A 14,337-nucleotide genomic window follows, 5' to 3' on the forward strand; every position below is an offset into this window, starting at 1 on the left:
AGATCAGGACAGGCCTCCCCGCAGAGCCACCACACTGGTTTTGGGTCTGCCTGCGCAAAGGTGAGCTTTGCCAGTGTGTGTCTTATTCATGGTGGTCTCTCCAGCCTGGAGAAAAGTAGGTGCTTTAATAACTGCTGGATTCAGAAATGAATGGACCCCTCCAAGCTTCTGTTTGCTCATCTGTAAAACAGGGGTAATGATAAAACCTACTTCCTGGACTTTGTTCTGAAAGTTCCGTGAGAAAATGTGCTTGAAGCCCTCAGCATGCAAAAAAACCACACCAATACAGGGTGGATCATACTATTAAAAGTGCTTCCTAAGGTGTCCACCACGCCCGCAGGCTCTTCAAAGGAGGTGACGGACATTCTGTGAAAGGGGTCTGAGAAGGGCCCGGCAGGTCTGGGCTGCAGCAGTCAGGAGGTGGGGGGATGCCCTTGGGACGGAGCCAGTGACCTGATGCAATGCTCCGTGCCCCGGGTGACAGGGCAGCGGAGCCTGAAGGAGGATGGGGTGCAGCCCCGCAGGGCGGAAAGGCCCGCTCACGACACATTCCACGCGGAGGGGCGAGCACGTGCGCGGCGGGTGGGGTCACACTTTCGCCAGGAGCAGGCGGAGGGCACCGGGGCGGCTCAGCCGCCCACGGTGCCCGTGGTCCCTTCTTGCTGCCGGCTGGCGCGGAGCAGCGGGAGCGCGCGACTTCCGGGGCCAGCTCATACCGGGGTTGCCGTCGGGGCTCCGGTTAGCCCCCGCCTTATTTCCTGCGACCTTGTCAGTTCCCCTCTGAGCCCTCACCTGCAAAGTGAGAGCCAAGTCGCCTGCGTCGCGAAGGGTCAGCCGGAGCCTTCCCGGCGCGGGCATCAGCCGAAGGGCTAGTTTCCTGGCTCCTCAAGTCTCTCCTCTCTGCTCTAACCCCGAGCTCGGGGATCACTGGGGGCACGAAGCCGTCCGGAGCGCGCGCCCCACCTCGCGGGCACCATGCCCTCCGCGGCTTCCTTCTTAAGACCGAGACGAGCGCCTGAAGGCCAGGGAAGGTAGCGGGTCCCACCGGCGCGAGGCCGGGACTCGGAGGCCGGGCCCCGCGCGCTGCCGCAGGAGAGACAGGCGCCACTAGCTGCCCCCTCCCCCGGCCGGGCCGTGGGGGATGGGCAGCCAGCTCGGGGCTGCGGAGCCGCCAGCCTGAGGCTTCCTATTTCGGGAGCTGGGGGTGTGGGCCACGCCTCGCCACGTGACGCAAGGGCTATTTAAAGCGGCAGCGCGGGCCGGGAACCGCGGGTCCCGGAGTCCTGGCACGCCTGTCCTGTCTCCTCAGCTCCCAAGGCCTAGCCCATCCTCACCATGGTGGACGCTTTCGTGGGCACCTGGAAGCTGGTGGACAGCAAGAATTTCGATGACTACATGAAGTCGATTGGTGAGTGCGACGCGGGATGCTGGGCCTGGCCGCGTGCGCAGCCCCGCGCGCGCGGCGGCGTTCTGGCTCTGGCTGGGACTCCGCGAGCCTGCTGCGTCCCTCCTGGTCAAGGTTGGGGAGTAAGGGAACGCGGAGAGGGTGGCAGCCTGGGCGAGGGCATTCGAGGCCAGTCGGAAGGGGGCTTTCATGATCTGAACCTGGCTAGCGGGATTCCCAGGCAGGGAGGATTAAGGAGGTGGGTGTGCGGGTCGATGTTGGGGGCAGGGAGGCGCTTTCGAGTAAGAGGAGTGTGTATATATAGGATCTGGAGCTAGGAGGTGGGTTTGCATAAAAAGAGAGCATTGATCCTAGAAGGTGGGAGGCTAGCTGGAGGAGAAAAAAAAAAAACCAGGAACACGGGTGGTTTAGGGATTGGCAAGTGTGAATACGGAAAGGCTACGGGGCGGCTGGGGAGTGAATGGCGTAAAGAAGCGGGAACCCCGAGGAGGAAGGGGATGAAGAGGGAACTACGGCTGAATGGGATATGAGGAGGCGGCGCACAGAGAGCAGCAAACCCTGCCCCTCCATGTTGAACTAGGGAAAGGATGGTTGCTGGGGGATGCCCCCTCTCACCATGCCGTCTCTGACCTTGACCCGCAGTGGTGTGTAACCAGGCTTTAATCACGGTCTGTGAGCCTAGTGGTAGGCTGGCTCAGCCACTTGGGGAGGAGGCTGGTGGGGAAAACCATTGGACTTCTGGAGTGCAGCAAGGGTCCTGGAACAAGGCCAAGATCTGTTAAAGGCAGGGAGGGTCTTTGGTCTCCCAGGGAGGGCGTGGTGGTGTTGGGTTGCGGAAGAATAAAGATTCAGACTCTTTACAGGGGAGGTGCTTGGAGATCCCCATGCCTTGCCTAGTTTGACAGATGGGGAGACTGAGACCCAGAGAGACTGGAAACTGGTCAGATCAGTCCCACGGCAGAGCTGATAAGAAAACTTAGATTTCTAGATGTGCAACCCAGAGTATTTTCCACTATTGACCCTGGGGGTGGGAGTGGTAGGAATGGCTTAGCTAAGCCTCAGCCCTTCCCTTCTTTGTATGGGCTTAGATGGAGGTGATGATACCCTTTCTCTCAAATACCCAGGTATGAGATTACCTTAGGCCCCCAGGTGGGGACAGGGAAACCAGCATATTGTTTATAGTTGAGCTACATTCCATGCCTTCCTACGAGGGAAAGGGGGCTGGATTCTGGCAGATGCCCAAATAAAGGGTGGGAGACCCACCTCTTACCTCTGTTCCTAACCCTTCCCTGAAATACGGATCACAGGTGTTGGTTCTTGAGGCCAAAGCTCTCAACTGCCCCACCATGGTATGCTGGGTACTGTGCCCACAGACACCAGGACAGCGGCCACACTCGGAGCAAGTGGGCCCTTGGCAGCCGCTGGGAAGGCGGGATGTCCAGAGTCAGCCCCTCTCCAGCCTCGTGCGGCAGACGTCCCAGCTGAAAACCTGTGGCCCTGGAGTGAACCTTAACATCCTTACCACCCTCGTTCCCTTATTTTGCCCCAAATAAGGGGGCAGATTAGGGCTGCAGGGCTGAGAATCCATCCGGCCTTTCTCCATGTACAGACGGAACGGATGAGAGAGGCCCATGGGGGAGGAAAGACCATCCTCAGCTCTGACCGTAAATAGCTTCCGCTTCATTTTTAAGTAGAACCTAGCTCTCTCTGAGCCTCCCAAATTGTCAGCCCCATTTCTGGTCTCAGTTTCTCTTGGCTCAGTCCTTCACTCACCCCGCAGTGGTTTCCTTCCTCAAACACACCACACCCCTGGGCAGGTCCCAGGCAAACTTGTGTGGTGACAGGCCCTGCGCCCTGCGGGGGAGTGGGATCGGCCTCACTCTGACAGGGTGCTAAGGCCGGGGCCCTCACTGGCCGGGCAGGCAGAGGCTGCCCTCGCCCCTCTCGTGTTCGAGCCAGGGTTCTCAGGACACTGCAGCACGGACCCAGCCCAGGTAGCACCAGTGATCACAGGCACACCTGGTGGCCGTGCCGGGAGAATGGCCCAGGGAGGGACAGTGAGCAAGTTCTGGAGCCTAGATTCGGATCTAGGTCAATCACTCACTCTTGGACTTTGCGCAAGTCACTACTCTCCAAGCCTCATTTGTAAACTGGCGATAATAAAAACCTGTTCAGGGCTGTCAGGAGCCTTAAGTGAAACAACCCATGGAGGGTCTGGCTGACGTCCCTCGCTTCCAGGGAGGGCTGCGTAGCCTGGCACACTGCCTCCCCACCCCCGGCTATTCCTGGAGGGCAGCTCACCACAGCTGCCAGGGGCAGAGGGGCGGGCCATCATGATGGGAGGTTGGAGGTAAAAGGACGGATCTCAGGGAAGCCATAACCTGAAGGGCGTAAAGCTTTGTCCGAGAGCTTTTTGTTTCACGCTCTTGCAGGACACTCCGTTCTTGGCCCCGCACCCAAAGAAGCCGGGCTTGGGTCAGCAAGGAGTTCCCATAGGGCGTCAGACGAGGAGCCGAGAGACCTGGACTCGAGTCCTGACTGCACTAGCCCTTCAGGCCTTTCCTAAATCTGTGCACTGACACACACCCTCCCTTCTGCCTACCTTCTGGGTTATGGATAAGAAGCTTTGAAAATATCTTGCTATTAAATAAATGTATGTAGTTTTTAAGACTAAAAAGAAAAATAGAAAATATCTTAGTGCTATGCATAGGGAGCAAGTATACCGGTGCATTTCAGGGCAGGCATTTCCAAGGTGGGAAATTCTCGTCCCTCAGGCTTTGGAAGGCAAAGTCATTTCTCCTCTTTCCTCAGCCCGGGGCTTGAAAGCTGCTCAGGCGCCCTGGACGGGAGCCCTTGCTCCAGCCTTGGGAGGCAGTGTACAGTTCTGGGTTTGAATTCCAGATCTGTGACCTTGGGCTTCAGCTCTCTGTTTCTGCATCTGTGAAGTGGAGCTCATTGCATGAAACCTTCAGGGAGAATGGAAGGGCCGAGGGCGATAACACGTGCACAGCCCTCACGACACAGAGGCCTCCCTGTCCCTGATGCTTCTCTTCTGACCGTTGAAATCAAGTGTCTCTTCACTGCACAGAGCGGTCAGGAAAACTGAATTTACAAATGGCCAGAGTCTCTCAAAGCTCTCGTACTCCTCTGCTCTCTGTCCCGAGTCTAGGCCTGAGAGTTGTTCATTTAGGTCCCTGCACCCTGCCTTTCTGCTTCACTCATATGCTCATAACCTTCCCCCTGCTCTCAGGTGTGGGTTTTGCTACCAGGCAGGTGGCCAACATGACCAAGCCTACCACAATCATCGAAAAAAATGGGGACAAGGTCACCATAAAAACACACAGCACCTTCAAGAACACAGAGATCAGCTTCCAGATAGGGGTGGAGTTCGATGAGACAACAGCTGATGACAGGAAGGTCAAGGTGAGCCATGGAAGGGGGTCTGGGAATCGGGAGGGCGTGGAGATGTGGCACCTTATTATTGCACCCCGAGGGGCAGGTGCCTATGGGGGACTGAAATGAACAAGGTGCATAAAGCCTGAGCAGTGCTGGATGTCCCAGGTGCTGGCAGCATGCTGGTCCTGTCTTCCCCCTCCTCTTCTTGGGGAGCACCCACCCAGGATGTTCTTCTGACCTCAGTGTGGACTCCAGCTCTCCAGCTCGGTGACGTGCATGGCAGCAGTCGTTCTGGATTTCTTTCCAATCCATAGACGGGAGAGTTGTGTGGCCATGGCTGTGACCTCCAAGTGCTTTAGGAATACTGCCCAGGGGGATTCAGAGCTCTTCCCTGAGTGAGCCGGTCATTCCGGCCTCCAGCAGCAGGAGGCCGCTGGGACCATGAAGTGGGAACCTACTCAGAGGCTTCCTTTTCTCCGGCCTCCACCTCCCAGGCTTGGCCAGTGACCCTGAGGATATTTCCAACGCTGCGAGCCCACAGGCAGGGTAGGGCACTGTGTAAGGCGTGTCTGCAGGTCTTCTCACCAAGCCTTAGCCCCTCTCCTCCCAGGGAGGGAGGGGACATCTACCTCCAGTCTCAGGGCTTCTCACCTATGGTGGCTCTGTCTTTGCTGCTTGCCTCAGGCCTCCCAGCCCCTGGGCCAGGGATGGCAGAGGGAGAACTAAGTAAGGGGCTTTGACCTCTAAAGAGGGTCCCTAGAGCAGTATCTCCACCAGATCCTGTCAGTTAGCCCCTTAGCAGTTTCGGCTTCCTCACAACTGCCCCGGGAAAACCAGGACAGGGTCTGGTCTCCTCCTTGTGAAGGAAGCCGGAGCCCAGTCCAGAATCGACAGGAAGCTGGCGGCAGAGCTGGCACAGTGCCCAAAGACGTCATCCTGCCTTGGAGAGAGGTAGCTGTGCTGTCACGTGCATCTGCCTCCTTGACTGGCCCACCTTTTTGGGGAACAAGAACCCCAATGGAACAGCAGTGCTCTGGGATGCCTAGGCTAAAAATAATCTGGAGTAGGCATTAAAAAAAAAAAAAAACCAACCCAAAAAATAAAAAACCTTGGGAGGTGGGCACGAGCGAGGTGGCAGCAGGGATGCACACCTGCTCCCCGTGGAGCCCTGAACACACGCCTGGCCCCCTCAGATTCTCCGGCTGAGCCCTGCTCCGCTGGGGCCCGCTGGCCCGTCCCAGAGCCCCCACATCCCTCAACGAGAGAGACCTGGGAGAGCTGCCAAGTGAGGAGCAGCTGATGCGCTGGCAGAGCCCGGGAGACTAGGCGGGCATTTGACCAGGGTCCCGAACACTCCAAGGGCACCCAGTCCCAGGACCTGGCAGTTGCTGACCACGTGTCAGCTGAAGGGCTGCATGATGTGGGCCAGGAAGAGGCAGACAAAGCAGGACGTCTGATTTCCCAGTACCTCCCACCTCCAGTCTGTTAGACGTTATGTGCGACCAGCGCTCGGCTGGAGAGTCTCTGGACCCCTCCTCACCAGTCTTTCCCAGGGATACAGGATGACCCACGGCCCCATATCTAAGGGGCCCTAGGGCTGTGGACATCCCCAGGGTACGGGATGAGTGCCCATCCTGAAGGCGGGCCGTGCTTCTCGGAACCAGGCTGTCTGGCTCCACCACGCTGCTGGCTTCTCCCTACCTGCTCAAGCCCCGAAGGCCCCCACCCCAGCTGGGTGACTGTGAAGCAGAGGCTGGCGGTGGATGAGGCAGCCTGCGGGGCTAGGCTGGAGGGGGCCACTGGGCTCCCTTAGTTTGGGACAGAGGCAGAGTCCTCTGTGGCCCCAGTGACCAGATACCATCTCATCGCTCAGTCCTGGCTCAGTCGCAGCTCAGACCTCTCTGCTCTTCCACAGTCCATCGTGACGCTGGATGGAGGCAAACTTGTCCACCTGCAGAAGTGGGACGGGCAGGAGACAACACTTGTGCGGGAAATAGTTGACGGGAAACTCATCCTGGTAAGATGGGCCACTTTGGAGCCTCACCCAACTGGTTACCACTACTTCCCCTTCAGTCAGGCCTGTTGGAAAGTCAGGGTCTTCCCCTGGGAGCACTGGAGGTGGAGGCAGGGGTGGGATGGTGTTAGGTGGGAACTTTCTGTGTGGTAGCTCTGGACTCATACAGGCCTGGATTCAAATCTCAGCTTCTACGATGCAGGACTTCAGACAAGTCACCTTCTCCAAGTCCCTCCGTAAAATGGGCATGACCACCAACGACCTGGTGGGTTGCTGGGGTGTCAGGAGACCGTGGTGTAGAGCACGAAGCATCACACAGGCGAGGCAGAGGCGTCCTATGGACTTAGTTTCCTCCTCTGCATTGCCACCTTGCCTCACCCCGGAGAAGTAGAGTGCAGGGCCAAACTGGATCCCAGCCCCCTAGGGGAGGCTTCCCTCTCCTCCCTGGGACTGTGCTGCCACACAGAAAGCCTCTGGGCAGGGACAGGCTGGTGACAGTGGGGCACTGACTGCACAGCCCTTTCCACCCCATTCCAGCCCTGTGGCCTCTCAGTGCTTTGCATGCCTGGCCTACTACGAGTCCCTGACAACAGCCTGGGTAGGAAGGGACAGCCTGGCTGCCACAGGGGTCTGTTTAGGGACAAACCTGGGTGCTTCACTAGAAGAACGCGGCCGTGACAGAACACCCCCAGGTCCGGGGCATAGAGCAGCCCCTGTGGTCTCCTCCTCCTCGCTCTGGGGGGCCTCAGGCTTCGGCCCCAGTGTCCTCACTGCAGACCCTCTTGGTCTCTGCAGCGCTGCCCCTGCACTCCCGTGTCACGGGCCTGCAGGGTTAAGGAGGAGAGGTCTAGCTTTGGTGGGACACAACACGCAGGGCCCAGGACTCACCAGGCAGCCGGACTGTGGTGAGGCCGTGCGCCTGGCTCTGTGAGGCCGGGCTGGATGGTGGTGGCCCGAGCCTCCGGCCCCTGCTCTACTCGAAGTCACGGAAGGAACGGAGAGTTGGTGGCCTAGCACAGTCCTTCCCCAAGAGTCTCTGGACATTTTCGTTCACTATGGGTTGACCATGTGCCAGGCACCATCGTAGGCACTCCAGGAATGGCGTGAAGGGGAGAAAACACCCTGAGGCCTTGACCAAGCACTTGCTGCCTCATAGCTCATCCCCCCAACTTTCTAACAGAGGAAGTAAGTGCCTAAATAAACTAAAAGCTTGGTGGAAGCATTAGAAAAAAAGACATTTAAAGTACCTGGCACACAGTGGGTGGTCAGTGAGTGAAGAGTATTGGGATGAAGGTAGAGGCTCTCCCCATCAGAATGGAGAGTGCCCCGATACCTTCGGTGCCCTCACCCTTGCCGTACTCTGACTCTGTCTCTCCTTGCAGACACTCACCCATGGCAACGTGGTTTGCACTCGTACTTACGAGAAAGAGGCATGAGCTGCCCGCTCCTTCACCGACTGCTCCTCTGCCACTCGACTAGCCCTGGACTCAGCACCATATTGCCTCATTTTTCCCTCTGGCATTTTGTATAAATCCACTTTGGCTGGGGAAACTCTTGTGGGGTCAGGCGCCACCAGCCTAGATCCATTTCTGGCTCCCACTGTGTATGTTTGTTTTTTCAACTGCATCCAAAGGGTGCTCTAAGGTCAATAAACAGAGCCAAGGTCACCAGACTGCCTTTGTGCCTTTGGTGCCATGACTCTGGGAGGCTTGGTTTCCCTGTATGTCGGAGAGTGGGCAGCAATACTGCCTGAAGGTCCCTCAGAAGCAGCACAGATGAGAGACTGAACAGTCTCAAGGACCGCGGTGGTTGGTCAGCTGACACACACAGTAAAACAGCTGCACGTGCACCCTGCTTTCACACACACCCCCGCCCCCCTGCCCAGCCAAGCTAGTCCAACCTGGAATAGTCAATCGGTGGCTGGGCCTCCCCAGGCTTGGCTACTAAACTGTCACCTCAGGCCCATCCTGCACTGCATGCCCTTGGGTTTGGAAAGCTGCTCTTGTCTGTGAAATGCTGTGCTCGCTCTCTCTCTGGAAGGTAGGCTCAGGACACAGGATGCAGGCTTCTGCCTTGGTGGCAGGAACAAATGCTACCCAGCCAAGATGACCACTAAGCTCCCTTCTGTGCCCTCAGCCATTCCTGGTTCTAAATTCTTACTGGTTCTCTGTTCCGCTCTGGGGGAAGGGGTCATCTAATCATTACAGAAGGGAGGGCTTGTACGTGATCTCCTAAGGAGGCTGTGACCTCAGCCAGGTCCCTCTCCAACGTCTAAAGTAACATATTAAATGGTTTTCTGTCAACTAATACAGACTCACTGATTTATAAGTCTGTAAATTACCCAGGAAGAGGGATTACAGCAATAGGAATATTCAGTAAGTTTAAAACCAAACACACTTCCATTTGGTGCCAGGAATTTAAGCAGAGACACCCGAAGTGGGACCAACTGGCTGCCACAGCAGTAAACACAAAGTAAAGCAATGGTCTTGGCTTGAGGTCTGGTTCAGTGGTCTGGCAGAATGTCACACACAAGCTCAGTCACTGCGGACGACGGTTTTCTGGCTGTCACTTCTAGCACGGATGAGTCACGGTAGGGGGAAGGGGAAAGGTGAGCACCGCTTCTTACCACGTTCGCCTGCGTCCTGCCCGTCTCCCCAGGCCCCTGGGCTGGATGCCACAGAGATGGCTCACCAAGCGGCTGGGGGCAGACCCGCCAGGGAGGGGCCCAGCGCGCTGCCCTCCAGCCCCAGCCAGACCCGCCTCCACAGCAGGACCCGTGGCCGCAGCCCAGACTCCTGTGCAGGAGTCCGGCTCTGGCAGTGGCCGCTGGAGAGGGTAATCGGACCGCCCTGCTGGACGAAGGAAGTTGAGTGAATGAATGGGGGAGCTGCAGGGGTCACTTGCGAAGGGGCTGGGAATGAAAGTTAACTCATTTGGGCAGACGCTCCTGACACCTAACTCCCGAGCCTGCCTGCTGCGTGAGGGGAAGCCAGCTCCCGCGGGCGAGGAGCCGACGGGGTGGGAGGCTGCTTTCTCGCCGAGTCTCTCCGGGAGCCAGGGCTGCACGGCACCGGGCTCCTGGCTCCTCCTCTCCGCCACCCCCTCTGCTCTCCGGCTCTCACTCCTTGTGCTTCTTCTTGTGCTTCTTCTTCTTCTTCTTCTTCTTGGCGGCCTTGCTGTCCTTGGAGGTGTGCCTCGCCCTCTTGCCTGTGTCGCTCGCGGAGTCGGAGCTGTCCGAGTCCGAGGACTTCCTGTCTCTGTGTTTCTTTTTCTTCTTTTCCTAGAAAGAAAATTTAAAAGCAACGTTGCATGTGTGTATTTGCTTTAAAGCATCCTGGCATATAATTGATAGGGGACCATTTAACACACTATGAAGCAGTAGGAAGAGTAAGTTAACTCTGAGTAGTAACAAGAGAAGATGCCCCACCTGGGTGAAAGGATCGAGTCCTGCTGCAGCATGTATTCTAGAGCCCAGCGCATTTACCGTGCCCTGTGAGGTGCATATTTACACACGCCTATAGGCAGATAGAGTACACAGGTGTATGGAATACAGAGAACAACGGAAAGGACACAAACCGACAAGCTCCCTCAGGAATGAATGAATGGGGAGAAGATGGAGTCTTTTACATTTTACTTCATATAATTCTGTCCAGTTAGATTAAAAAAACCCCAACAACCCCACAAGGATCCTTATTTTTATTTTTAAACAGCACAGGATAGTAGGAGCTCCAGGACCCCGGGGTCCCTTACCGGTTTCTGGCAGACTCTCCCTCCCCTGCCCAGCCCGGGAGCACAGCTGCCATCCATTAGAAAGGCTCCAGCTGCTGCCCTTGAACGTGTCCTCTCTAACCTGCCCAACAACCCCGTAAGGTTTTACTGATAAAGAGAAAAGCCCGGAAAGAACTTTCTCCAAACTACAACCACCACACCATGCAGCCAAAGTAATAGCACAAACTCAAAGCATGGGAGGCAGATTTCTAGACTTCAGTGCGGGGCTTCATGCAGTTTTTAAGCAACGCCTTTTTCCTTGGGTTTCTAAGAAGGGGAGATTAGGGGATAAAGAGCTAAAGAGGCTTGGCTCGCCCCCTCCGGGTTCCCGGCTGGCATCCTGAGAGCTGCTGAGTGTGTCTTAGGAGCCGGCTATGAGAAACGGTGGCCAGAACACCGAGCCAGGCGTTAGACCCAGACTGAGCTCTGGCTTTGCCACTTCCAGTTACTGCTCTGCAGCTCGGGGCGAGCCCTGTGATCTCAGGAAGCCCACTCTCCTCAAATGTGACATGGGGTTGCGAGTAACACCTGTGTCACACATCTGTAGTGAAGATGTGATGAGACAGTGTCTCAAGAAGTTGAGAGCCACTTGCCCAGACCACAAGGGCATGCGCGAGAGACGACTGGAAATCTCTCGAGTTCTCCATGGCGCACGGCAGCAACGGCAGGCCTCGCGGTAGGGTGGTCAGGGCAACAGTTTCGGAGTAAGAGAGAATCGCGTTCGATTTCCAACAGCTGCTTACTAGCTCTGTAACTTGGGACAAGAGACTTACCTGTTTGGAACCTCAGTTGTCAGTGAACTGCAAATACTTCCTTCCAAGGAGCTGTGGGGACTAAACAGGCCAAGTACTCATTATCTGGTGCTAAACACCTGGTATGCAGTAGGCACTCAGCAGTAGCTGCAAGTATTATACTCTCATTTTCAGAGAATTTCAAGAATGTTCTGACAGTCTAGTCAAGTCACTCTAGCAGATGAGTCAAAGTTTTGAGAGAAGAGCAGACCAAATTCTTTCTTGAAGTCTCCAGTGGCATAGGGAGACGGGAACAAAGCCGCCCTGGCCACATCACCAGGCGTAGGAACTGGGGCTGGGGGGTGGACAGCTAGCAAACGGGCAGTGCTGCACCGTCCGCTGAGCAGCTCCTGGAAACCCGTCACGGGGTACGAGGCCCGGGGAACCTCGCCGCGTTCTGCCCTGAGGCAGGGCAGGGTCCTGGCAGACTGAGTCCGGCACCCAAGCCTCCAAGCCAGGCACGGCCTGGATAAATACGTGAGCAAGGAGAGTAGGAACACTTTTTTACATCCAAACAGCACTTTAGTTTACCGAGCTTTCTGCACCCCTTACGCCGTGACAATAATCCAGGAAGGTCAAACCTCAGGAACCCTCACCCCCACTGCACAGATGAGAAGGCTGCCACCGAGAGGAGCACCAAGAGGTGACAGAGGCCCAAGCAACAAGAACGGTGTGCTTTCTAATTCATGGCAGGCATGGCGTCCACTGCACTCGCTCTCAAAGATGCGGGCTCAAGAGGATGAAAGAGGAAAACAAGTCACAGGCCCCGTGTGATGTGGACTCTGGCTAGAAAGGAGGCCGGAGGGAGGGAAATGGCCTTCTAGATCTCATGCTCAGTGCAAAAGCGCTTTTGCAAGCTGCCCAAAGAAAATCTAGTCCTCCAGCAGGTGGCGTCGGTTGCTTCAGCAGGGGCGGTGCAGGAGGAAGGTCTGGAGTTGGGACTGGGGCAGCAGATGGAGAGCCAGAGGTGACACTAGCTTCTGGTGCCTGACTGCATTCAAGGGGCAGGTGGAGGGGAAGAGAAAGGGGAAAAAAATGACCCTGGACACGAGCCCCTGGACATTAAAAAAAAATGTTTGTTTAAAATGTTTTATTTATTTCTGAGAGAGAGAGAGAGACAGCGTGAGCAGGGGAGGGTCAGAGAGAGAGGGAGACACAGAATCTGAAGCAGGCTCCAGGCTGTGAGCTAGCTGTCAGCATAGAGCCTGACGCGGGGCTCGAACCCATGAACCGTGAGATCATGACCTGAGCTGAAGTCGGACGCTTAACTGACTGAGCCACCCACGCGCCCCTAATGTTTGTTTATTTTTGAGAGAGACAGAGAGAGAGAGCACGAGCAGGGGATGGGCAGAGAGAGAAGGAAACACAGAATCTGAAGCAGGCCCCAGGTTTCAAGCTGTCAGCACAGAGCCTGATGTGGGGCTCGAACTCACAAAACTGTGAGATCGTGACCTGAGCCAAAGTGAAGACGCTTGCTTAACTGAGCCACCCAGGCACCCCTCACAACAAATCTATTAAGTGGGCATAATTATTTCTCTATTTTCAGGAAAGAGAAAGGTACCTTCAGAGGGGCTGACTGAGATGGAGGGACTTGCCCATGTGGTAGGACACGGACTGGACTCAAGCTGGGTCCCAGAGCAGACGTTCTTTTTAGTCCTGTCTGCATTAGAGGTAGCACCTGACCTAGAACCACCCAACCAAAGGCACTGATTTTGGCCCGAAACCAATCAAGCAACATATAGTCTTCTTTATTTAATTCTTAAGAATTATTCTTGAGAAATGATTAACTCTCCAACTGAGAAGTTAGTTCACTGGGGTGAGCTTTCGGGAACTAGGATAGAGTGTAATTCTTGATAGAATTTATCTACAATGCACCAGTTTACCAGAGCTTGGAAAGGATAAGACCAGAAGAAAAAGGTTTATTCATTAACTCATAAATATTTATCTAACTTTACCTACAAAGCACTTAAGAGAGCCACAGTTACACACGGTGTCGCTTAAGAGATAAGGAGGGCATGCCAGTTCTTAACAGAATTCAGACCCAGTGCCACCATTTCACTGAGGAGCGGAGCCTGGCATCGTTCTTCCAAACTGGAGCCAGCCTCATCAGATCAGGGAATCACTCACTCAACTAATATTTATTGAGTACCTCCGAAGAGCCAGGAATATCCATGAATTAATTTGTCCTTTAAAATAGGACAGTCGAGTGAAGTCAGAAATCATGGGCCTTCAAGAAACAAATTATCAGAGAGAAAAACGAATGAAGATACTAGGGAGTCCATGGCGATAAATGTGAAGTACAAAAACCATGCCATTAACACACAGGGAAAAGCCGGTCACGTCCAAGGAACGCGAGGCTGGCTCCAGGAAAGAGTGTGTAACGCGTCATGCTTCTGAGGCATGAGTATGGCTTCGGCAGGTCGAATGGTGGTGGCAGTGCTGATGGGCAGAGGAACGTCGGGGGAGACAGGATGAAGGCAAATGCTTGAAAGATCTTTCAGGGACTGACAGATCACCTCCCGTGTAGCTGTTTACTAGGCACTGGACTCCATCCTTTCTCTTCTACTCAGAGTCATCGGACCAGGAGTTGTCCTCCCTCTCCTGCATCAACTTCCCCCTCTTCACTGGCTCATTCCCACCAATAAACAAATATGCTGTAATAGTTCCCATTACAAAAACAAACAAGCCTGGGGGGAGGGGTGCCTGAGTGGATGAGTCAGTTAAGCGTCCAACTCTTGATTCTGGCTCAGGTCTCACAGTTTCTGGGATCGAGCTCCACATCTGCTTGGGATTTTCTCTCTCTCTCTCTCTCTTTCCGCCCTTCCCCTGTGCACATGCTCGGTCTCTCTCAAAATAAATAAAGTTAAAAAAAAAAAAACAACCTCCTGGGGCACCTAGGTGGCTCAGTCAGATGGGCGTCCAACTCAGGTCATGATCTCACAGTTGTGAGATCCAGCCCCAAG

At 55.4% G+C, this 14,337-nt stretch overlaps 2 protein-coding genes across 3 annotated transcripts in view; one reads left to right on the plus strand and one right to left on the minus strand.

The window, feature by feature from the left end:
- The first annotated feature begins 1,242 nt into the window (after nucleotides 1–1,242).
- FABP3 (fatty acid binding protein 3) lies at nucleotides 1,243–8,487 on the plus strand. The gene is made up of 4 exons (XM_077763549.1): nucleotides 1,243–1,408; nucleotides 4,656–4,828; nucleotides 6,717–6,818; nucleotides 8,198–8,487. Exons 1-4 carry the CDS (start codon nucleotides 1,336–1,338, stop codon nucleotides 8,249–8,251), a joined length of 402 nt encoding a protein of 133 aa, XP_077619675.1. The 5' UTR covers nucleotides 1,243–1,335; the 3' UTR covers nucleotides 8,252–8,487.
- Nucleotides 8,488–9,217: 730 nt separating this feature from the next.
- Nucleotides 9,218–14,337, minus strand: part of ZCCHC17 (zinc finger CCHC-type containing 17) — a 50,875-nt gene continuing 45,755 nt past the window's right edge. Inside the window, exons 8-9 of one of the 2 annotated variants that reach the window (XM_077763548.1) lie at nucleotides 11,357–11,416; nucleotides 10,010–10,095 (exon numbers count right to left, since the gene is read on the minus strand). In XM_077763548.1, the coding sequence (XP_077619674.1) occupies nucleotides 11,369–11,416 (48 nt within the window). In that variant the 3' untranslated portion in view covers nucleotides 10,010–10,095; nucleotides 11,357–11,368. Of the gene's footprint in view, nucleotides 10,096–11,356; nucleotides 11,417–14,337 lie in introns of both variants that reach the window. The other variant, XM_077763547.1, reaches the window with a different exon arrangement.

This window comes from Crocuta crocuta, unplaced genomic scaffold (genome assembly GCF_008692635.1).
Source record: "Crocuta crocuta isolate KB4526 unplaced genomic scaffold, BGI_CrCroc_1.0 scaffold214, whole genome shotgun sequence".
Taxonomy (NCBI): domain Eukaryota; kingdom Metazoa; phylum Chordata; class Mammalia; order Carnivora; family Hyaenidae; genus Crocuta; species Crocuta crocuta.